Source organism: Syngnathus acus, chromosome 22 (assembly GCF_901709675.1).
Source record: "Syngnathus acus chromosome 22, fSynAcu1.2, whole genome shotgun sequence".
NCBI classification, from domain to species: Eukaryota; Metazoa; Chordata; class Actinopteri; order Syngnathiformes; family Syngnathidae; genus Syngnathus; species Syngnathus acus.
Genome location: NC_051106.1, coordinates 6981813 through 7004461, shown reverse-complemented (window position 1 = coordinate 7004461; position 22649 = coordinate 6981813). Strand labels below are relative to the sequence as shown.

Here is a 22649-nt window from a genome sequence, read left to right as displayed (position 1 = left end):
AAAAGCAGTCCTCAGACACCTTTTACACCAAACCTGGACGAATTATTACATTATTTCGCACTATAGAATTAAAAAATATGACTTTTTCTCATATTACATTTTCATCTATCTTGGAAATTATTTACCTATATAAAAGTTGAAATTAATTTGCACAAAATTGTCACGATGACTTAGATGTTAAAATACCCTTTAAAAAAAAAAGATGTTTTGTTTTTCTTACTATTGAGAGTTTTTTGCTACCATGAGAGAGAGGAAAAAAAGCTGGAAAGCTCAAGGATGCATGTTTGTCCTTTTATGAGAAGGCGGAGTGTTTTTCCCCCATATGCTGCTGTGTCCAAGTGGTGTTATGTAACCAAGCCGCTGCTTCACATCCTTATGAGGAGCTCCGTTTGGGTCTTAAGGACATGCGCTTAACAAAGTCACTTTAAAGTCCAAACAGAAGCGGACTTGTTACTTTTGTGTGCTATTTTAACTTTAACCACGACTCTCGAGGTGACTTTAAGATGACTTGTGAAGACGTTTAACTTTGAGATGGGCAGCGGAACGAGCCGCGGAACTAAAGTGGCACCTGCGGGGCTCGGCGAGGGCAAGCCTGCTAAGAAAACCTCTTCTTCAGGCGCTCCGTCCAAAAAAGACGCCTTCGACGCCTTGAGGGTCCACGCACGCCGCCGATCACCGATGGACTGCCACAGCGCTGGCCACGACTCGCAGCTCTCTGGGGACGACGACGACGCGGACGCCGAGCTGGACAGCTACGGCGAGGCGGAGGAGGCGGTTCGCCGGAGAGGGAAGAAGAACCAGGCGGCGTCCAAGAAGGCGTTCACGAGGTCCAGGACATACGGATTGTGTCACTTCAGTAGCGGGGATGAAGACGAGCAGCAGCAGGGGGCGTCTTCTACCTCTTCTTCCTCCTCCGGCCTCGGTGGGGCACAGGGGCCACAAGGCTCCCGGGGAGCAGGCAACAACCAGAGGGGACATGATGCCTTCGCACCTCCGCCTCATGTAAGGACGGCTTCATTAAACATTTCATTATAACTCCTGCAGTGCAATATTTGCCAGCATGTATTATTTGTTACATGTTTTATATATTTTGACTAATTGCAGCTAATTTAAAAAAACGTTTTTGTTTCTGTTAACATTTGTGAAATATTGGACATTTAACTGCAATGATGTATTTGCATGGCTGGAAGATCACAGAATGTAAACAATCCAAATCCACAATTCTGTCTGTGTCTCTTGATCAGTGTTCTCCTCAAGCCTTCTTGACCACAGGACCAAGAGAAGATGTTGTTCCCTTATCCCAAACACAGACGTAAGTTGAATACTCACATCTTGGTGACAAAAAGCATCACTACTGCATCTTCCTTGGCTGACACTGACTCTTATTTATCCCCTCTCACCAGCACTTTTGGCCATAACACACCTCACCTCGCCACACCAGTCATCCTTTATGACGGCTCAGAGGAAGAACTGATGGACATCATTGAGAGGGAATTTAGTTGACCCCTCATTTCTACATAACGCTAAGTTCATTATGTTTGTTTGCACAGGAACGTGTGTCGCCAATTCGTATTGTACTGGTTCTCCTTATTTTTGTGTGCTTTTGGAATCTGGAGCGCTAATGTTTAACCTTTGTGTTGGTAATAAAAAGATGGTATGTATTTTTTTTAGGCCAAGCAGCACCAAAGGAAGGCGTATGCTGCTGCTTGCCATGTTTATTTAAGGTTTCCTTCCTGACCACAGCTAAAGCAGAACTTCTCCACCCTTTCAAGAAAGGAATGTGTGCCAAAATGTCTCGTTATTGGAGTCAATTGCATCTGTTTTAATCATGGAGCTCTGCTACCATCTAGTGGAAACATAAGCTTAAAATTAACCAATGAGTAGTTAACGACCGGTGAGTTTTCACCAGAACGGGACTGTCGACCATTTTGTCACGTGCTATTTAATCACCACAATGAAAGCAGGTGAACGGCGCAGTAACATTTTCACATTTGTACAATAAAAATATAATTCTCAACATGTATTTAAAACATAAGACATATTTGTTTCAGCGTTAAGAATAAAGCACAGTACCGTGTGAGGAAAAAAATTACAAATAAACTGCATTATAGTTGGCATTCACAGAACTTGCGTGTGTTGTTTCTTTGAAGGCCTGTAGAAAGACATTCTCCTCTGCACCGCTGCGCACAACCTGGGAGGAAGAAGTGGAAGCTGCTTTCGGAGCAGATCGTTCTCGCTTGCCTCCTTTGCGATGTAGTCCTCGCAAATCCTGTAGGAACCATACAAAGGTTCATTTTTCATGGCAATGTAAGAAGAGACAAAACAAAAGATCATACAAGTACGCTATACATATTTATATTCATCATTAGAAAGGTTCTCGGTCATACTTTGAGATTTCAATAAAGTCTGCAATATTTGTTTGACTATACTGACAGCAAAAAGTGGCAAAAAAAAAGGAAAAACTTGAATGTCAAGGTAATAAGAGGGTTTACCTGAAGAGTGGATATGGCGCCATCTGGAAAACGAGTGCATCATTGCAGTGTCCCTGTACACAGCAACAATTGCTTTTTCTTTAACTTTGTCGCTTTTACGAAGCAACATGAAGAGATGGTACTCACAGTGTCAAAAAGGAGGATGTAATCACAGCTGCCTCCAAACACAATGACATCAGAGTCCTTGCCGGGACAAGCCGTGTGCCACAACCTGAAATTGTGCAGGAGACAAATACGGATGAAGCTCCCCAAAGATAACATTTGTAAAGTCTACATAAGGCAAATCTTAGCACACCTTGGCTTGTTCTTAAAAGGATGTTGAACTTCTCTCCATCTCTTTGTCGGCACATCAAAGAGCCAGGCGTCGCCTGGTAATGCAGAGATACAAATGAATAGGAATCAATAATAAAGTGTGACAAAAAGTTCTTACTCATAGGTTTGCAGTCCATGCTGAGACCTCCAAATAAAAACAAAGTGTTGTCAGACGCCGCTGTGAGCGAATGCCATGACCTGCCCACCGGAACGCTGGATACAGGAACTCTGGAGATAATTCATTTCGAGGACTGTAACTCCGTTCAATAGTGACCCACGTTGCAGTGACTTACATTTCTGACCACGTCCACGAGTCAAAGTCCAAGCAGTGAATGTCATTCGTTCGAGTTTCCTGCATTCATAAAAATTTAGATGTCAAACACGATTGTGTTTTAACTCCCAAGGTGACACTCCTGCAGAAAACCGTCTCTCACCTTAACTCGTCCGCCACAAATGTATCCCCGATTTCCGAGCATGGTACAGGCCTGGGCGGCTCGGGGGGCCGGAGCACGGCCGTGTGTTTGAGGGCGAGTCCAACTGGATTGTGTGGGGTCGAATATGTGAACCTCATTATTCCAGCCCCACACAATGTCCTAAAATCAAAACAAAAATAATTATTTGATAGAGCGTCAAACATGAAACAAACCGAAATTACCTCCGATAAATCATCTACAATGAAGCTCCTGTTTCTTCTGTCAACCTCTGCCAGCAATTTGTGACCATATCCTCCAAAGTAGATTATCCTAAAGTACATGAAGTTGTTTTGTTAATGCAGGATGAACGAAAACATTTAAATATCTGAGATGAAGAAGTCGTGTACATTTACTGTACTCACCTTCTTTTGTAAACCCAGCAGGACAGTTTGTCTCGAGGCGATGGCGCCGAACCAACGCGGTGCACCACTTTGGTCCATGCGTAATGATCGCCTGCCAGGTTGACGTGATAGATCTGTTGCAAAATGAACACGAGTTTGATTGCAATTCATTCTGAACACAGTATAAAATCCCAATTATAAGGGTGTATGCATACTTGTGCAATCATATTGTTTCATTTATTTATTTCCAGACCCCTTACCTCAGAAAGTATCAGTGACATCTAGTTTTTATGTTAAATCTCACCTGATTGGTCTGGCCATTGTCATCACAACCTCCAAATATATACATGTGCCCATTTAGGGAACAGCTGCAGGCACCTGACATGGATGGTGGGACTTCCCCTGTCATATGGAACACTTGCCTTTGAGAAGGGAGAAAAACATTTAAAAAAAAAAAAAAAACACCCATTGAGAAGAAAAAAATAAAGCCTGTCATTTGGAGAAATTGTTTCATTTTAGTAGGTTTTTATTTTCCTATATTTTACCACAGTGATACTTTTCAAACTGTGGATAATGTTACAATGGCTTATGATGATATTACATTGTGTGGTTTTATATCTTCATATTCTTACCATTCTCCTTGTACGAGGTCGTACACCCAGAATTCATCATTGGGTAGGAACACTTCGTCCTCATCAACAGACTGTGGAGAATATATCAGTGGAAGAAGAACAAATGTGAGGAAAGTGCTTATATTAGTTACCATGTAGCCTCCCCATACATAGAGCAGGTTGCCCTCCACCACTGCCGTGTGGCCGCTGCGCTCTCGGGCCACCAGTTCCGAGCGTCTCACGAACAGCGACAATTCCATGACAGCCAGGCGGCTACATATAAAAGGCAACCGGGAGTCAGTAAAAAATGTTCAATTAAGGAAAAAAATCTGCTCGAGTTGAGTTAGAGCAAAACAAACAAATACACCTCCATCTTGTCTTGGCCGCTCAAGTTCACATAGAAATACGAGCCAAAATGGCTAACATCGTAAGACAAAATAAGAGCAGTTAATTTGAAGAGGTTTGCACAATACAATTCAAAGTCAATATATAAACTTACTGTTTCTCCTCATGTTATTGAAGCAGGAATGTCTCGAAAACGTAACATGACATCGACTGCCGGGGTCTGACACAATCCTGCGTGAAAAAAACGGTCCCAAAATAAGACGCCATATCCGGCGCGAGTCCTTTCAAAGTAAGGCTAAACATCCGGGGTGCTTCTTTTCAAAATAAAATAGATTTCGTCGCACATGCGCGAAATAGTCATCAGTGGGGATTGAAGTCTTTACTTGTGGGCGCTTGTGCACTATAAACAAATGGAACAGATTAATGTAATCCGAAACAGAGGGAGGGCGTATTTTGGGAGATAGGAAGCCATGCAGCTTTAATCACATTTTTTGCTTATTAAAGGGAGCCGAGACAAAATGCGGGACTATATTATGTCCAATGGACAGGATAATGATTTGAGTCCATAGATAGTTTTGCATGTGTGCATCTGCAGGCAGACCAGTTACTGTTTGCCAGTGATGATTGCACATGTAGGATTAGTTTGGAGTAAGTGATTATCTTGTGGACCCAAACCAATCTTCCTTCCCGAAGAGTAGGCATTATACCAAATATACCAACAGCAGCTGTGTAACTTCATCCCAAAAAGTTTCGTAAAAGCCGATTTTAAAACATTGCTGTGGATCTCAATTACTTTTTCTGGTTGTGTGTGATATGGGCATTGTAGAATGTATTATTGTTGGGGCGAGCGAGTTATAGGTTCTGGAGAAATGCTGTGTCTTAAATCAAAAAGAAAGAGAAAGGTCATTCTGATGTAACCGAGAGGAGGATTAAATAAATCATCTGCTTAAAAAATATTTAAGGTCAAAAAGCAAGTGAAAGCAGCGCAGTGGCCAGCCAGCCAATCAGGAGCCAGCAGGCTTGGTGAGCCAACCAGCCAATCGGCTTGGAGGAGGCTGTGCCCCCCCCCCCCCCCCCTTTTTAGACAGAGAGGCTCGCATCCTTCATCACTGATGAATGGAGCCGCACCAGGGACGCATCGCTATCGGAGGTGACTCGCCGGCGGCCATGAAGAGACGACAGAGGACCCCTCAGGATGAAGACCCCGAGGAGGACATCCTACAGTTGCGTCCATCCTCTCCTCCATCCTCTTCCTCCTCCTCCCACTCCCCTCTTTCAGCCATGCCTGCCTCTGCGTCCGCCCTCCTGGCTTTGGCATCGCCGGCTACCCGTCGCTCCATCTCCATGGGTGACTTCCGTAGGGTGACGGGCGCCATGCTCGCCGCCTCGGAGCCGGGGTCTGCCTCGGCCACGGCGCCGTCCTCCAAGCTAGTGACACCGAGCTCCAGCATGGAGTTCGAAGCGGCTCGCCGGCGCCTCCTGGAGGTGGAGGAGCGCCAGCGGGTCATACGAGAGATGGAGAGGCGACTAGAGGAGCTGCGGGAGGTGTTTGTGCGCTCCGAGCAGGAAGTGGTGGTACACGGGGAGCGGCTGGCCAGGATATCAGGTGCCGCCCAGCAAAGCGAGATCTACGTGGCCGAAGGCAGCCAGCGACTTAAGAAGGGACTCAAGTTCAAGAAGCACCGGCCCACCATTGTGTTCTCCTCCATGCTGGGACTCCGAACATGCCTGCCTTGGCCCGTGAAGCTGAAGTAGGGCAAAAGATCATGACCTTCCGCCATCTACACTTGTTTGCGCTCGTATCCTGAGGCTGGTCCTTCGGGTCGTTGGAGTGCCTGCACAAAAGGACTCAGGAGCCCATCAATCCAAGTGATGCTCTTCCTCGTTGTCATGGAAACCTTGCTGCTTTTTTTTTTTTCCAACACTGACACGAGAATGGCTAGAGACTGCATGGTGCGGCATGGATGAGTCGCGTATGACGGGATTCACAAAAGCTGAGTATAGCGTTAGATTGCATTTAGTTGATGTATATACCAGAGTCATTCGCGGTAGGTGAAAAAACACGATTATAGAGAGACCATAGAGTAAGGATATATATATATATATATATATATAGGAGGCTAAGCGTACTTGCTTGTCGCCCCTGACTACAATCTAGCGGCGGTTCACTGTACAGGAACTCAAGATAGGTTAAAAAGCAGACCTAGCAACACAGAGATAAAAGATGTGCCTTGACGTCTCTGATTCATCATTATGGGGGAGGAGGAGGAGACGCGACACACTGACGCGACTCCACCTGTGGCCTCCAGTCTCCTTGGCAACCGCTGTTTGCTCTTCACACTTGTCTCCACACAGCCACACAGAATGTATCTGACTAAACATGCTTTGGATTTGGTTGACATAAAAAAAAAAATATTTAGCAATGTTGTAGTGCGGTTTCACATCTATGATTTGCATGCTTCATAAAGATGTATAGACACATCATTACGTACATACAAACAAGATGCCCATATAAATTCACAAATAATTAAATCGATAAATAATACTATATCATCATCTTAGTTGCACAATTCATATCCAGACTAACTGTAACTGATTTTGCAAGATGAATACTGCATTTTGTATCTAGTCATAATGGTTGCAGGTGTACCGAATGTTGTGACCGGCCAGTATGCACACGAAGCAGAGCATACACGCCAGGGACGTCTATTCCTGGAATTCAAAGGTCAAGGCTGAGCATCCTCTCAGCTCGGCTTTCAAGAGAATTCAATCTGTGAGTGCAGGAGCGGGAAACTGGACATTATTAGATCAATATTTTAGATCCATCCAAATATGTTGAAAATTAAATGGAAAAAAATAACTAAAATCCAGTTAATGCTGAATGCTTAGTCTGCACATATGTGAACACTCAAATTAGAAACAAAACTGGCAAAGGACACGTTTGATTTCTTTCTGTATCAACTCTTCAAAAGGGCTGGAAGGATTGTGATGAGACGAGCTAGGCGGAAACCGACGGTTCTCATCTTTCACATCGATAGCCATAACGACATTACGATTGACAAAAATCTCTCTTTGCATTCCACTCTGCCAAGGGAGCGCTTCTTATTAGCGAAGAGCTAACGCAGATTAGGCCTTATATATGTATGTACAGTTGTATAGCTCAAACTATAGTGTTGTATATCTAGCTTCTCATCTGCCTTCTTCAATGTCTGTGCATCGGCAATGATAAATCTGCTGACAAAGTTAGAATGGGGGTACCGCATTCAAATCGGACCGGAGACTGTTTGGATCCTCTACTTTTAGGACTATGTTTCCCAAAGAGCTCTAGAATGAATGTACTGTGTTCTTTCAAAAGTGTTTTTTTTTTTTTTTAAAACAGAATATATTGTTAGGAATTTTATTTTATTTGGCCCTCTGGTTGGCAAGATTCTATTATATTGGGAGAACAATAATATAGAGATTCTGTTAAACAATATTGACTTTAATTATTTATTCATCAGTTGACAAATAAAGGAATATCTTATTTCATTCCACTTTTTGTATTATAATAAGAACTGATTCCCTTTTTTAGGGATCACAAATCGCTGTATATTATTGAATGTTTCGTTCTCGCGGTGATTGTACATTTGTTGGTGTTCATTTCTAAATTGACAGCCTTAATGCCACGCTTTGCTAACACAACAAACATTTTTTCAAAACAAGCTTTCTATCGCATAGAGCAAAAAAAAAAAGACAACATTGTTCTATTTTCTGCTGACTTTTGTTTCACATTTAAAGTCAAATACTAACTCTTGATTGTGTAAGCCCAGCGCCGCCATGTACAAGACTAAAAGGATATGTCATTAGGATTAAACTGGCTTAATGATTAAAAAAAATGTTACATAAGATTCAAAGCTGTTTTTATGTGAATTCCTAATTGTTTGGATTTACTACCAGCCTTTGATGCCTGATGTGTTTTTTTTTTTTTTTTTTAATAGCATCACTTTGCATGAGCAGCAGTTCTCGATGCTCTTCGGGGTTATGCATTCAAAATCCAAGTTAGATAACTGCGTCTTTTAATGGCAAATAACTGGAAATGCATTCCACTTCCACTTTAGCACTCATTATTTTCACGGCGGGATTTACAGCCTTCCATTAAGCTAAATGTTTTCCCTGTTGCTCTCTTGATGGAAGCATTAGGGGCACATCTCTGAACATTCTTTTTTCTGTTTTCATTTTACACAGTTGGCTTTAAAACAGAGCCACTAATAATGCATCCATTTAAATAAACTCAGAGATGTATTCATTGTTTGCTTTTCGCGGATTAGCACAATGTGTTGTGCACACATTAGCGCCAAAAATCCATCCAGGGATTAGAGGCAGTGCACAATGTGGTCAAAAGCAATGGACAGCAGTGTGTTTATTTTATTCAAACAGACCGTGCGTTACGCAACGCTCACAGGAAAAGAAGAAGCGCTTTATGTTTGGAATGCGTGCAGCTAGCGCCGGCCGCACTGAATAATTGAATCGATTTTTGCTTGTATCGAGCGAAAAGAAGCACTTAGCAGCTTTGTTCTTTTTTAGCGCTTCTGCTCTACTTGCGTCTGGTACGTGACGGCTATCAACTCCTACTGTGTGAAGGCGTACCTAAAATAAAAAAATACTTCAGGAACAGGCCACAAGGAAAAAGATAAGTGACAGAAAGTAAAAATGTCAAAAAGCGTCCAGCGTGGAGCTATTAAACCCTTCAGACACATTAAATGCGCACGATCGACAATAAATGTCAAATTGAGCACAATAATAAACAGACAAATATTGCGGACGTCGGGGGGGAAAATACACATTTTACGTACACACACACATTTTAGACATATATACACATCAGATAGTATGTACAGTAATCCACATTACATGGATTATAATTTTTTTGTGACATGAAAGTATTAAAAAAAAAAATCCGAAATACCAGTAGCTATTTACAATATGTACAATAAGTGCAACTGTGTGTCCATGATGCACACACACTTTCAGGAACTTTGTTCACTAATCACTGATATAGCAAGTAATTTACACTGGACGGTGACAATTTCCAAGGAGATTTTCCATGTGAGATTAAAGTGCATTTTTAAAATTGATAGGCTCAGAATGTAAGGAAATGTTTGTGTATGGCTAATACCATCCGTATTTGTTAATAAAAACATTTTAGAAAACTGAGAAAAGTTCATAAGGTTGGAGAAGGTCATATTTTAAAAGTTTTATATTCCTTGTCTGCAATTTCAAATCCCTTTGTGTAGTCCTCTAGCGGGTAATGTCCCGAATTTGCTCACCGTGTTCCAGTTTGAGTAAATCCGTGTTGGAAAACAGCATACAAGTCCACTTGGTCACCGAAATGTAAAAAAAGCCATCGAGCATCTGATGCTGGTTCAGTTTGTCTTTCGCAGACGTATTTCATCTGCCACTTTTTGGACGTAGTTAACAGGGAAGGTCCCACTTCTGGACGAGTCCCCTTCTATGTAACCTACCTGTTGAAACAGAAATAAATACATTTAAAAAAATAAAATAAAATAATGCACTAAATATTCACCTTAAGTATACCCAGCGAAAATATAAAAAGCCATGTAGGAAGTATAAACAAACTCAGATTTTGAGACAACCAAAACACAAGAGCGGGTAGTTGCACTTACCCACCAGTGGGGGTCAGTAGAGACCGTGACCACAATGGTCTCATCTTTAAAAAAGGTCAGCTGCTCTGAATTGGTGGGTCTGCCATCCACTATAGCCTTGACTCGCTTCTGGGGGTTCCTGCTGCCCGAAACCTGATGGTCAAATGGATAGAATGAGATAATCCTTTGTAGAAGACACCTTTGTAAAAAGAATTGTGGGGGTATTTGGTATTAGGTGAAATTCTAAAATGACTGTGGGATAAGTGTAATTGGTCAAGCGTAAAAGTGTCATTATCAGCTACACCAGAGGGGGGCGCCACAGCAAGTGGTACTTACCATCGCATTCCGTCGTGGTCGCAGGGCGGGGGTGACGCCAGGAGAAGAAGTCGGGGCAATGGGTACCTGGCCGAGCCCGGCGCAATTCCCCCCCAGAGTACAATACGGCTCCTCCTGGTTGCTGGTAGGAGACAAAACGGCACATTTGCCTTGGTTGCCTCCTCCGCTGCTGGTGCGACGATAAGATGTGGTCTTCTCGGAACTGGAAGGAAGTTGGATTTCAGTCACATGCATATTTTTGCAAATATACATTATTTGCTGGGTGTATAAGACAAAAAAGATCCGAAAAATTTATATTCAAAGAAGCAACACACAGCTAAAAAATCTAAAAAAATACTGTCACATTTATGGACAGCAAAAAAAAAGCGAAACTTAAATTTACCTAACAGGCCCAATGTGGTTCTGGGAGGACGCGGTGGTGCTTTGAGAAGCACAAGCAGTGCCGACTTGAACTTCCCCGGAATGTCTCTGAGACTTGCTTCCCTTGCTAGCTTTTCCAGCCAGCGCCTGATTCTCCACGGCGGGCGAAGGGGGGCTCTGTCTGGCTTGCGAGCCAGGAGTGCTGGCGGATGGGTTGGAAGCTCTTCTGGGAATTTGAAGACTCACGTCCGGCATTGAGACTGACAGCTGCGGGTCAGAGCGACCTAAACGGAAGAAGAAAATGGAAGCTATTGACCAAGCGCCACAGGTTGTAATGCTGAGACTCCTTGGTTACCATGACATGGTTTTTACCTTTCGGGGTGGATTTAACAGGCAACGGCGGTGGCACGGATACGCCAGAGGGGGCGCCGTTGACCAGTGAATTTCTGTAGAGGAACTCCAGGTTCTCGTAGGTCTGACAAGGTCTGCTGCCCGTGTTCCCGCCCGCGACGCTCATCACACTCCAACGGGCTCCGGCGCTTCCATTTGACGACACCGGAGAGCGGTTCTTGGGTACGGGGCTCACCTGCAAAAAAAAAAAAAATTCTCGTGTAAAATGTGTGCCTTGGCGCAGCTCAGGGTTGCGGCATATTTACCCTCTCGTCCAGGTCGTCCTCGCTGTCGTAGATCTCCTGAGCTTGAGTGTCCCACATGAACTCCACGTGTATCTGAGAGTTGAACTTTCCATTGTGGGCCAGCTCCAACTTTTCACACAAAAACATAAATCACAATTAAAAAAAAAAAAAAAAAAAAAGTCTTAACTGGCCATCTGAAAGCATTTGGTATGAAGAAGGTGTGGAAATCTCACCAGCTCAACACATTGCGTGTGCTGCAGCCTCCTGGCGATATCAATGGCCGTCTCTCCGGCGGAGTTCACTAAACACAACAATTACAAATATTCACAATAATTGTCCAAATGTATAACGAGATGGAGTAGGTGGTACCTATATGAAGAGTGGCCTTGGCTTTGAGCAACAACTTGAGTGATTCGGGTTTGTGATAGAGGGCGCTGTAGTGCAAAGCCGTATTGCCTTCCGTCGTCCTCTTCTCCAAGCAGTTGCTGTCGAGGCAAAAATGTTAACAAGCGTCACTTGATGTGGATTTCCATATTGGATATATATTTCCATTTGCACAGCCCCTCCCACTTGGTATAAATGTCAGACATTTTGCTGAGTCAACACCTTCTGTGTTTATGTCTGACCTGTTCTGGCACAAGAAATCCACAATGGCCAAAGAGCTTCTTTCTTCCAGACGCACGGCCAGATGAAGAGCGGTTTCTTTCAGAGCCTTCACCGGAAAATATGAAGACAGATTAGAAGGGCAAAACATAAACATCTGAAAACACCGTACAGATTAATGCACGCTCACAAGACGACAAGAAGATAAAAGCAAAACAAAGCAATGGAGAGCATGCGTGTAATTCAACCAGCTTGTCTCCTTCACTCTCCGGAGACAGCAGCTCCGGCCTCAAAGCTGAAAAAACAAACGACGTCCAACCAGTACAAACAAAGTCACCCAGTTTAACGCCCACTCGGTTAACACTAAGCAGAAACTCCGTCTAATGTTCTCCAGAAATGTATCCAATGACATCACAGTCACTTATTTGTCTATTTTTGCACTTGGTCCTCACCTGCCCATCAGTCACCGAGAGCGGTCTGGCGAGGTCCGCCCCCTCGGCGAAGAGCTGCAGCAGAGACGTCATGTCCCGGGTTTTCACGGCGTCGTCCAGCTGGCCGGGTTCCGTGTTCTCCCGACGCAGGACGTAGCGCCGCTCGGCGTATTTGGCCACAATGTATTCCTTTCTGGCATTCCTGGAAGAGCGCCTTTAAATTCAATATTTAGGATTTGATGGTATTTTAAATAAGAAACCGAACTCACATGTCGCTCTGTGGTAAAGGTTTGACAGCGTCATTTGGAAGACCCGCCTCCATGATGTCGTTGAATCTTGTGTTGCCAATGCTAACTGCCAGCTATCACACACACACAAACATTACATTGTGAATTATTACACACATTATAACAGACTTGTAGAAATTATGGACTCACCTCCCAGTGCACATAAGTTGTTTCTAAAACCTATTTTAATGCATTGGCGTTCAACAAGGCACAATACTAGAGCCCTTTTCAAAGTGTTCCAAACAGTTTTTTTACTATTTTATTGTTTTTGTCCACCTGTCTGTTTTGTTTGTGTCCATCACCTTGCTTCACCTGCAATTGTTTTTAAAGCGCTCTTTGAATCAAAATGATTTGAATAGAGTCTGGAATATTGTGCAAGGTGGTAGTTATCAATAATTAGAAAGCGGATGATTGCCCGAGCGTGACTGAGCATGCCTGGGACTTTTTTTTTTAACTGTGGGTTATTTCTAGTTGAAGTCTTTATTTCCATTGCAGCAAACGGAGCCATCGATTTAATTTTCCTTAACGACATTGCCAGTTGTTGTGTTTCTGTTGCAGCAGTTATCAGTCATTACCGATGACAAAAGTGATGGCATAATCAGAGCACACGTGAATTTTTTTTGACTGTGGACTATTTCGAGTGGTACTGTTTATTTCCATTGCAGACGGCCAACATATTCATATGACATGGATCATTTCTGCACATTTATTTCTATTGTGCAATGTGGCGTGAAGAAGTCATCATAGTACGTGTGAGCTTGCGTTCTATATTTGTCGTTTTTTTTCTATTTTGCAAATATCTATTGTCTCTAGTGCATGACATAGGTACCAGTAACTCGGAGGTGCTCAGCAAGTCCAACGTCAGTGATTGGATCCTGGAGTAATGGACACCCAGTTCTCTGTGGATCCCCGAGCATTCGATGCAGGTCAGGATGCCGAGATTAGTGGACAGCCATGTTGGATCTATGAGGGTCAAAAGTCAATCGACATAAGAACGCCGTATGATGAAACAAATCAGACTTTTCCGGATGCCATTCATGTTCAATCATTGAAATTAAAAGTCTTGTGACCTGGCGCTCCGCAGTCGGCGCAGGCCTCGTTGCCGGGCATGTGACGAAGCTCTCCAATGACGGCTCTGGAAAGTTCCTGCAGGCCGCTATCCTGGAGGTGGAGCTGGTCTCCTCCAAGCGCCGTGTTCAGGGCCTCCTCTTTGCTGTTCTGCAGCACCGACACCCAGCTGACCAAATGACGATTTTTAGACAATGAGTGTGACACGTGCCATAAAACATGAAACTAATTATCCAGTTGTCCATTGTGTACTTTTCCCCATTTCCACATGAAAACACACAAAGCTTTCTTGCATGATAGGCACAGAGGGAATTCCCACCCAAGACCATCTGGACTAAAAATGATCTTATTAATGGCGCTTTCCTTCCCTTTACAATGTCCTTTAGTTTCCCACTATTGTTGTCCAAATCTGATGACACCCTGGATGCACTTTATTAGGTACAGCTGTACTATCTAATGAAATGGAATATAAAAATGTTCACCTATTTTTATTTTTATTTTATTCATATAGTCGACCTTGAAGCACACACCTAAGGTGAATATTAACAGAGCATGACATGTGCTGACCTGCAGCACAATGAGGAAGAGATAAGGAAATCTAATTCTTACATCACACATTCCTGCTCGTCTTCTGTCTGGAAATGGTATGTCCGGTTATCTGGGGAAAACAAGTGGCAATGACAAAGTTGACATTGTTTTCAAAAGTGACGGTTGGACAGTTTAACTGAAAAAGCTGAGCCAACTTCTGGCGAGAAGGGAAAGTGAAAGTAAGTTTAATAGGTCACTAAAAAGAGGCTGAGTCAGAATGACATTTTCCTTATATGACTTTTAAAAGATAGTGTCGTTAAAAAATATTTTAAAAAAGAACATTGAGAAAAAAGTAGAACAAACATTCTCATTCAACAGTACAAAATAAAAATACAATAATAATAATTAAATAAATAATAAAATATAATAAAATACCATTACAGTATAAGAGCTAAACTAAATTAAAAAAAACACATTTATCACTCTTTTTTTAGGACACTTTTTGCTATTCTTTCATGGCAAAAAACTGAAATATTTTCAAGAATACTAAAGAAGTCAGGGTTAAGGACCATAGATAAAACTCACGAGTAACCAGGTCAAAGACTTTGCGGTCCTCCGGGTTCGGTCGCACCTGACAGGTCAGAAGGTTGAGTTTGGCCGGTGGTCGGTTGATCTGAAAACACACACATTTAAAAAATATATTATTATTATGTGGTGCTATAAATAAAGAGGTTCACCACTGCAGGTTCACCACTGCTTGTTGTTTTGCGTTCTACACATTTGATTTATGGCCCTTACCGTGCTGTGAGAGATGGTTAGACAGCCAAATTTGACTCCACATTTCCTCTTCTGCCACACTTTTCTGATCCTTTTGAAGAAAAATAATGGCAGTGATGAGTATTTCTGCCAAGCCCTTTTTAACCCTCCCCTGTTTCATACACATGGGACAACATGCATGTTCTCTAAGTGTACGTAAGTTTTTTGTTTGTGTCCAAAAGCTGGGTCCACTCAACAAAACCACTTAAATTTAGAGGAGGGGCCCCTGTTTGAATCTTCATGTCAGGGTAATGGAAACCAGCTGGAGGGAAAGGGGGGGCAAGTATGAGACCCTCTTTACCCTGCCCCCATCATCATGACTACCTTCCCCCTTCTTGTTCCTTCATTTCTAGCATCTCTCAGATATCATTCAGATTTGACTCACCCGTCACTCTTTTTGAGCAAAAAACCCGACTTCTCCGTCCCGTACTGCTTGTTGCCTTGCGGCTGATGGATGCTGTAGCCGTTACCCGAGTTCTTCCTATTTAGGTATTCCTGGCAGGAGAAAGAAATGATGACACCATGTTGCACGTGCCGCTAACGTTTCAAGATTTACCTCTTTGCCGTCTACTTGCAGGAGCAAACGGAGAGAATCCCTCAGCTGAGTGAGCTGTTTGACTTCCTCGTCCTGGTCGAGCCGAACCTACCATTAAAATCAAAAACATCAGAAAAGATCATCAAAAGAAATGATGGGCGTGTTAGCCATGTTTAACAGCTGATCTAAATTTGATTTTCATGACTTCCACCACAACAAATGTGTACTTGAATTGAATCAGCCTATGCCAAACCAGAAAAACATCTAAACGGATTTTTTTTTTTCCTTTTTTTTTCTGGCCACCTTTCCAGGGCAGGTCTGAGCAGAGCGGAACAAGCCAGGGAGAGTTTGAAGGGAAAGTTTGACGGAATCTTTGGCGTTCACCTTATGCTGACGGGGGAAATATGTCTTCCAATAACAATCTCGACTTGTGCTTGCAGTTGTATTTGCTTGTTGCGGGTAGTTTGAGATTCAAAAGATGAATGCGGTTCATAATGCTCGCGAAGACTCTCTTTAATAACCCAGGCTAAACTTAGCTCCTCCTTTTCTCATTTGTACTTCATTTTAAATTCAGCTAGCTTTACGTCAAGCTGTTTTTATTTTTCCAAAAACACTTCCAACGTTACAATCCTCAATCCATTTCTTTCTTCAACGTTTTAGAGAGTAAAAAAAAAAAAAGGACAGGCACAAAGCAACTGTTTATTACCGTGTGAACTGAAGACACCAGTTTCTCCACAAAAGGAGCAAGATTCTCTGCTGCTTTCAAACCGTCTTGAAAGAAACTGAGAGCAGAGGAGGGAGGGGGGGGGAGAAAGAAAGGCTGACTCATGGCGTCCAAATAACATCACACGCTCAAGCAGTCCGCTTCAAACCGCTGGTATGGGTCCAAGATGGTTAACCAACAGCAGAAAAAGGATTTCAGGCCAAGACGGACACTAGACGAGTTGTTCCGTCACTCCCGCCCCCCTTATGTGACACCCTGTTGATAGGTGGAAAGTACAGCAGCAAGCAAAAATGGCTAACCTGAGCTGGGCTTGGAAGAACTTTATGAGGCTCTGTAGGAGATCCGGGCCTTGACGGACCTTCAGTTCCTCGATCTTCAAAAGGTACTGAAAATACACAACAATGTCCCCCATATCTTATGACTGTTGACATTTTGATTGATGATTCAGCAAATCACAGAAATTTGATTGAGATTGTGCAAATGAAACAGATGACGACAGTGTGCATGTTTTTCCACTGGGTGCAACTAATGACGTTATTCTGTTGTGTTTGGGAGAGATGACACGCGCGCAGAGACTTCGGCGGTTGGGTGGAGCAACTTGCAACAAGTGGAAATTCCACTTTCCAACTGAACCGCCTCCTCAATTGTTGTCAATCAGGAATAGAAGGTGGAGGACAGACAGAGAGTTGAGCCCCAAAAACATTAGATATATATAAAATACATGTCATGGCTAAAATAATCAAAGTCAAAGTCAAGTCAAAGTCAAAGTCAGCTTTATTGTCAATTGTTTAGGAAAGAACTTTTTTTAGGCTAGATTGATACAGTAGATGGATGGATTAAAAAGGCCCTTGAATAGAACCCTGAGGAACCTCATAATAGATCTTTGAAATCTTTTGGAGTTTTTTTAGCATCCACTTGGTTGGCCTTTTTAATATTTTTGACATCAGACTGGAAACTGCAGACTCAGGTCCAGCTGTGTATTGTGAAAAAATTCTGTCAGCATTCAGTTGGACCAGCAAAAGGCTCTTCCGAATGGATGACAATAATTCAGCCGACTGGATCCCAGCCTGACTCCCCCCGGAACACCCTCCCCCTCATCATTTTCCGATAAAACAAGTTGGAAGTCTCATTTTGGAAGCTTTTTAGAAGAAAAAGACCACCCATGTCTTTGCGGGTAAAAATGGTTTCAGGTATGTGCAAGGTGTTGTTTGTACTGGCGACTCACCTCGCACATCTGCAGCTGGAAAGTCCGTCTCTCCCTCTCCATGTCTTCTCCTCCGTCCGATCCCTCCGTTCGGATGAGCTGCTTGCCCTTCTCCTTGCGCTCCCTCTCCAGTTTTGCTCTAAGGCATGACATGACGTAAGGCATGGAATCAATCAAGTGTGACTTTTAAGTCGGTGTGGTTAGAAATAATGAAGGATGAAAGGGAAATTTCAACAGAAACAACAAGTGAAACATCTGGGAAAAAACGTCACGAATAAAGAAATAACCACACACATTTATTTAACAAAACATTGATGGGCTAGCAAAAATTCGCATTCGCACTTACTTCAAATAACAACTACTAAGTAACATGTGGCTGTTTTTAATTGATGTATTTTAGAATCAATTTGTGTACGGTGTTTACATTTTTACGTCGTACTCCTTCCAGCTCCTCTCCATTTGTTTTTTCAGCTCCTGAAGAAAACACAGAGAAGGCACAGCTTTATTAATAAGTTTGAAAAACGACTGCACCGAGCGTCATCGTAGCTCAGCTAACACTTAACTCGTCTGCTATCTGGCTAAACCGGCTTCCGCCAACTACCACTGACATGAGCTGAGGTCACTCTTGTCTGCTACCATGGTGACCGTTACAGTCAAACAATAAGCAGGTTATATTTGCTTGGAATTTTTTATCCCCCAATTGTCTTCAATCACTCAACGACTCTTCTTCTTTTATGTTATTAAGATCACTCACTGACTTCCCTAACCCTCGAGTGCTCTTCTTTCATTTGAATTGAACTGTAAGCGGGTCGAACACTTGTTTGGAGACTATCGAGGGGACTTTTCACTCACCAATCTGCTGTCGCGCAGCTCCGATTTCAGCACATTTTCTAAAGGGAAGGCCATGATGTTGTTGAGGTTCTGCACCTGGAATGTGTCAGAGCGCAGCACAAGTACCATATATCAAGTTTTCAAATCTGGGTGTGTGTGTGTGTTACAAGGAGGTTCATAAGAGGTCATGCTCTAAATAAAATAGAATAAAAGGCGGTGCTCCAGAATGCCCCAAATTAATGTCAAGCAGCTACAATGTCCTCCACCCCTCCTTCTTTCCTCACCAGATTTTTGAGTAGGGCCGTGACCTCTCGGGTGAAGACGGCCAGGTTGAGGAAGCCCGTGGAGACCTCGTTGTTGTCTTGGCTCAGGTGGCTGTTGCCCAGGTTCTCCAGGACCTCCGTGTACTGCTCCTTGGCTTCCATGTGAGCTACGAGAATAAACACGATGTTATTCAGAGCCATGCAAAAGAGAGAAAACTAGGGCACTCAAAAGTGAGGCCAAAACACAAACACTTTCATATGTCCTCTACACTCGGGAATTACTTTGTGGAAAAAAATGACATTCTCTGTGGCCTTTCTTTCTTGTGACCTCAAAGCGGTTACGAGATTGAAAACAGACGACATGTGTGAAAGTATCACACAATGTGCACATGAAATGAATCTTTACAGCTCATCTGTTGACACACACTCAACTTTGCCGTCAAATTCTTTGAGGTTCTGGCGACCGGGAAGGGAAGACTCGATGGCATATATGTGTGTTTTTGCAGATGTGAGCCAGGAATGGCTTGCAGGTCAGCTGACTCATGGTGTTGATGTACGATTTCCATCGAGAGTGATTAAAGAGAAAAACAACATAATGGTGGAAGGCCGGCGCTTACGATCAACCCTCTCCTACAATTTCAATTTATTCTGTATGCTTGGCTGAATTCTGGGCAACAGATCTCTGACTCACTCACTTCTGGGTTGGAATGAGAAGTTTAGAAAACGTCACGAGTACACTTCCTCAGAGCTGCTATGTGTTACTCAACGACACACACACACACAACAATTACTGACGGCTGACGGAAAACACGCGTGCTATTTGCACCTTGGTCTCGGAACATTTATTCAGACTGTACAACACGCGGACATGTTTTTAGATCCACTTGCCAAATAGTGAGCCAGACAATACTGCTTTGCCCCACTAACTCATTTTGGAAATATTCAAGAGAGGCTTTTTAACGGCGGTGAGGGCAAAATCTGAGTTTTTTTCTAAGAATTCATCATCCATGTTCATTTTGAAAAGATCCGAAGCTAATTTCATAAAACTGACCACAATGGACAGTTTGCAAAATAGGGTTGACATTGGCCATCCGCCACAATTTCACAAAATGACGTCAAACGTTTCATTTCCTGTCTCTTTCCGATGAATCAAAACGCCTCCAGACACTTTGTTGCACTAATCGAGGTCATGAATGAACTTTTTTTTTTTTTTTGCTTCACACCCAGTCAACAAAAAAAATGACAGACACAGTGTCAACATCAACAGATGACACACCGCACACTAGCAAAGTCTAGCCAGCGCAAAACGGTGTGACGACATTAAACGCGAGGCGGCAAATTTTGAACACTCACTGATTCCGGAGTTGTAGATAGCTTTGATCATCTTCTTCATCTTTTGTAGAGTGGCGTGATCCATCTCCAGGGACTATCAAAACAACACAACAAATTAGGAGCCAACTAAGATGCAATGTAAACAATCCATTCATCCATTTTGTGTTCAATTTTATGACATAGCCTTCAAAATTGTTTACTCGACCTCACACAGACACGCTTTTCCGCTGATCCCAACATAAGGCGTTACTTTACAACTTTAATGAGGCAGAAATTCAGACCTAACAGAGACTCTGTGTTGTTAGGCGGTCCCGTTTAGGCGCCCTCGCTCACTTTTTGGTGACGTTCACTCCCATCTCCCCCGCTAACCCTCAAGCGTGGGTCCGCTAATTAAAAGGCTGAGTGTGATGTTGTAAGATGTGACTCAGAGAATGGGAAAGTGATTAAAGTGGAGTGTGTTGGTGGCACAGGATAAACGACTATTTGGTGTTTACACGTGGCCAGACGGCTTTTTTCAACTCACACTTGCGTGTTCCGTCACTTTCTGCACTTTTCCTGACTTTCTGAATCGATTCAATTATTTCTATGATGCGACGTAAAAAATAACTTGGAAGAAAAAAGGTAATCAGGAAAGTTAATAATATAATGTAATTAAAATTGGCAGGATCTCTGTGTGAAAGAGGCTTGGGGCAAATGTACAAGCAGGTGTAATATTTCATCACCAACTGCCATGTTGGGGGCATGATGATGTATTTGCGAAAATTGCTCTACAGTATTCTAGCAAAACATCTCCTGGAAATGACAGCGATGATACATTATATGAAAAACATTCGTCATCTCATAGTTGGTTAGTAAGCAAGCTCCAGAAGTGCACTTGGGGAGAAGGGGGGAGCTATTGCCTAAACTGCAAACCACAATCATGTCCACATGTTAGCCCCTCACCGTTAATCGACATGTCCTGACACTGATATGCTTTGCAAAAAAAAAAAAAAAGATTTCATTATGTTCAAATGGGTTCCAATAATGCTGTGATGTTCTTGCTGACTTTGCAAGAAAAAAAAAAAAAGATTTCATCATGTCCAAATGGGTTCCAATAATGCTGTGATGTTCTTGCTTACTCATCAAGACTGCAAAGATGTCCCAGAAGAAGAGTCGACTGCTTGTTTTGCACAAGATAGGAGAGGAAGGACTAACTGATGCGGATTATTTGCTTAATGGCAAAGTTCACGGCAGCCTCCCCTGCCTCTCTTCCTTTGGCTGAGAAGCTTCGGAAGAACAGCATTTAGACTAATAAACAAAGGGGGGAAAAACAGGTCTTCAAGCTAAAAGCCTGTATAAATACAATGCGTCCATCCAAATTTTATTGCTACAACAATTTAAGGATTTGCTGATTATAAACAAGGATGCAATTTCTCAGGTTTGCAGTTGACCCCGGATTGGTCGCCACTCGCCCATCAAACCCAGGGTGACCATTTACACATCCATCAAAACGACCTAACATGTTTGCAAACAGTGATCAACATTTCAAATGGGGTTTGACCGATTTGAGGCCGATTCCAATATTTGAAAGAATAGAAATTCAAATAGTCGATTAACCGGACAGTTAATTTTTAAAGACTACAAAACTACTCTCTCTCTCTCTCTCTCTAAATATATATATATATATATATATATATATAATAATAATAATATATATAATAATATATATATATATATATATATATATATATATATATATATAATAAATAAATAAATATATATATATAAATACCCTTAACATAACAATAAAGACAATTCAGTGAACCTACCATTCAGATTTGAAAACATTAAAGACAAATTTGTCACGTGAGATCTGATCTTAACAACCTGGTTAGTAAGAATGTTGCTCCACGAACCAATCACATGATAGTTACATACAAGGTAAATCACATACAGTGCATTCAATTTTTTTTTTTTTTTTATACCACACCTGTACACTTTTTAACACCAAGAATAAGCCCAGTGCGGCACACCAGAGTAGATTTACAGCAAAACGAAACCAGCAATAAGTAGGTTAGTCTAAAGGTGAGCATTGCACGGAAGTACAACAGAATGCACGCAGCAGGTAAACACCTCTCCCATGGACACTCACCTCTTCCACGACGGACACTGTGCTCCGACAATCGCTCATTTTGGCCTGGAAAGTGGACGTGGCCGGTGACGACAGATCCTCATTGGTCAAAACCACAAAGTCCGAAATGCTGATTCTCTCCGGCATGTTTGCCTCGAAACTTTTCCCCAAACAAAAGGAACAAAATACAAATCACTGCGTTCCAAGAAACGATGCAAAATCCGCACGATTAATTCCCATTGGAAGCCAAAGAGCGGCGCGTAAAAGTGTCCAAAAAGTGTGCTCGAAACCGAACTGAAAGAAGTGTGTGTGCGTATTTGCACACTCTGACGCTATTGTGCGCCACACTGACTAGAGGGAGGAGGAAGAG

At 42.6% G+C, this 22649-nt stretch overlaps 4 protein-coding genes across 5 annotated transcripts; 2 read left to right on the top strand and 2 right to left on the bottom strand.

The window, feature by feature from the left end:
- Positions 1-334: 334 nt before the first annotated feature.
- LOC119116527 lies at positions 335-2123 on the top strand. The gene is made up of 3 exons (XM_037241965.1): positions 335-1002; positions 1245-1312; positions 1404-2123. Exons 1-3 carry the CDS (start codon positions 532-534, stop codon positions 1501-1503), a joined length of 639 nt encoding a protein of 212 aa, XP_037097860.1. The 5' UTR covers positions 335-531; the 3' UTR covers positions 1504-2123.
- LOC119116526 (kelch domain-containing protein 1-like) lies at positions 1896-4877 on the bottom strand. Its single transcript, XM_037241964.1, has 13 exons — positions 4729-4877; positions 4382-4502; positions 4251-4321; positions 3923-4040; positions 3640-3752; positions 3460-3547; positions 3239-3397; positions 3098-3156; positions 2923-3032; positions 2788-2860; positions 2619-2703; positions 2493-2545; positions 1896-2269 (listed from the first exon to the last, which is right to left on the bottom strand). The coding sequence occupies exons 2-13, from the start codon at positions 4487-4489 to the stop codon at positions 2119-2121; spliced, it is 1188 nt and encodes a 395-aa protein (XP_037097859.1). The 5' UTR covers positions 4490-4502; positions 4729-4877; the 3' UTR covers positions 1896-2118.
- Positions 4878-5669: 792 nt separating this feature from the next.
- LOC119116238 lies at positions 5670-9015 on the top strand. Its single transcript, XM_037241474.1, has one exon. The coding sequence runs from the start codon at positions 5691-5693 to the stop codon at positions 6327-6329; it is 639 nt and encodes a 212-aa protein (XP_037097369.1). The 5' UTR covers positions 5670-5690; the 3' UTR covers positions 6330-9015.
- A 357-nt stretch (positions 9016-9372) lies between these two features.
- Positions 9373-22641, bottom strand: asap3 (ArfGAP with SH3 domain, ankyrin repeat and PH domain 3). Of its 2 annotated transcripts, none has more exons than XM_037241471.1 (26): positions 22301-22641; positions 20191-20263; positions 18859-19004; positions 18596-18670; positions 18168-18217; positions 17765-17882; positions 16839-16924; positions 16522-16597; positions 15837-15923; positions 15666-15775; positions 15263-15332; positions 15050-15137; positions 14546-14594; positions 13939-14105; positions 13698-13831; positions 12851-12942; positions 12603-12783; positions 12174-12259; positions 11917-12032; positions 11781-11848; positions 11569-11676; positions 11285-11498; positions 10935-11196; positions 10553-10754; positions 10238-10369; positions 9373-10075 (listed from the first exon to the last, which is right to left on the bottom strand). In XM_037241471.1, exons 1-26 carry the CDS (start codon positions 22424-22426, stop codon positions 9977-9979), a joined length of 3015 nt encoding a protein of 1004 aa, XP_037097366.1. In that variant the 5' UTR covers positions 22427-22641; the 3' UTR covers positions 9373-9976. The 2 variants fall into 2 exon arrangements, with proteins under 2 accessions (XP_037097366.1, XP_037097368.1); XM_037241473.1 differs by having other exon boundaries at positions 10242-10369.
- Between the last annotated feature and the right edge of the window lie 8 nt (positions 22642-22649).

Bases quoted from the DNA above. Each gene is read 5' to 3' on its own strand.
- LOC119116527 (XM_037241965.1), top strand. From the start codon at position 532: ATGGGCAGCGGAACGAGCCGCGGAACTAAAGTGGCACCTGCGGGGCTC. The intron at 1,003-1,244 runs GTAAGGACGGCT...TCTCTTGATCAG, and splicing joins CCTTCGCACCTCCGCCTCAT to TGTTCTCCTCAAGCCTTCTT. The intron at 1,313-1,403 runs GTAAGTTGAATA...CCCTCTCACCAG, and splicing joins CCCTTATCCCAAACACAGAC to CACTTTTGGCCATAACACAC.
- LOC119116238 (XM_037241474.1), top strand. From the start codon at position 5,691: ATGGAGCCGCACCAGGGACGCATCGCTATCGGAGGTGACTCGCCGGCG.
- asap3 (XM_037241471.1), bottom strand. From the start codon at position 22,426: ATGCCGGAGAGAATCAGCATTTCGGACTTTGTGGTTTTGACCAATGAG. The intron at 18,218-18,595 runs GTGAGTGAAAAG...TGTTTTCTTCAG, and splicing joins AGCTGCGCGACAGCAGATTG to GAGCTGAAAAAACAAATGGA. The intron at 11,197-11,284 runs GTAAAAACCATG...TCTTCCGTTTAG, and splicing joins TGTTAAATCCACCCCGAAAG to GTCGCTCTGACCCGCAGCTG.
- LOC119116526 (XM_037241964.1), bottom strand. From the start codon at position 4,489: ATGGAATTGTCGCTGTTCGTGAGACGCTCGGAACTGGTGGCCCGAGAG. The intron at 4,322-4,381 runs GTAACTAATATA...TATTCTCCACAG, and splicing joins ATGTATGGGGAGGCTACATG to TCTGTTGATGAGGACGAAGT. The intron at 3,753-3,922 runs GTGAGATTTAAC...ATTTTGCAACAG, and splicing joins ACAATGGCCAGACCAATCAG to ATCTATCACGTCAACCTGGC.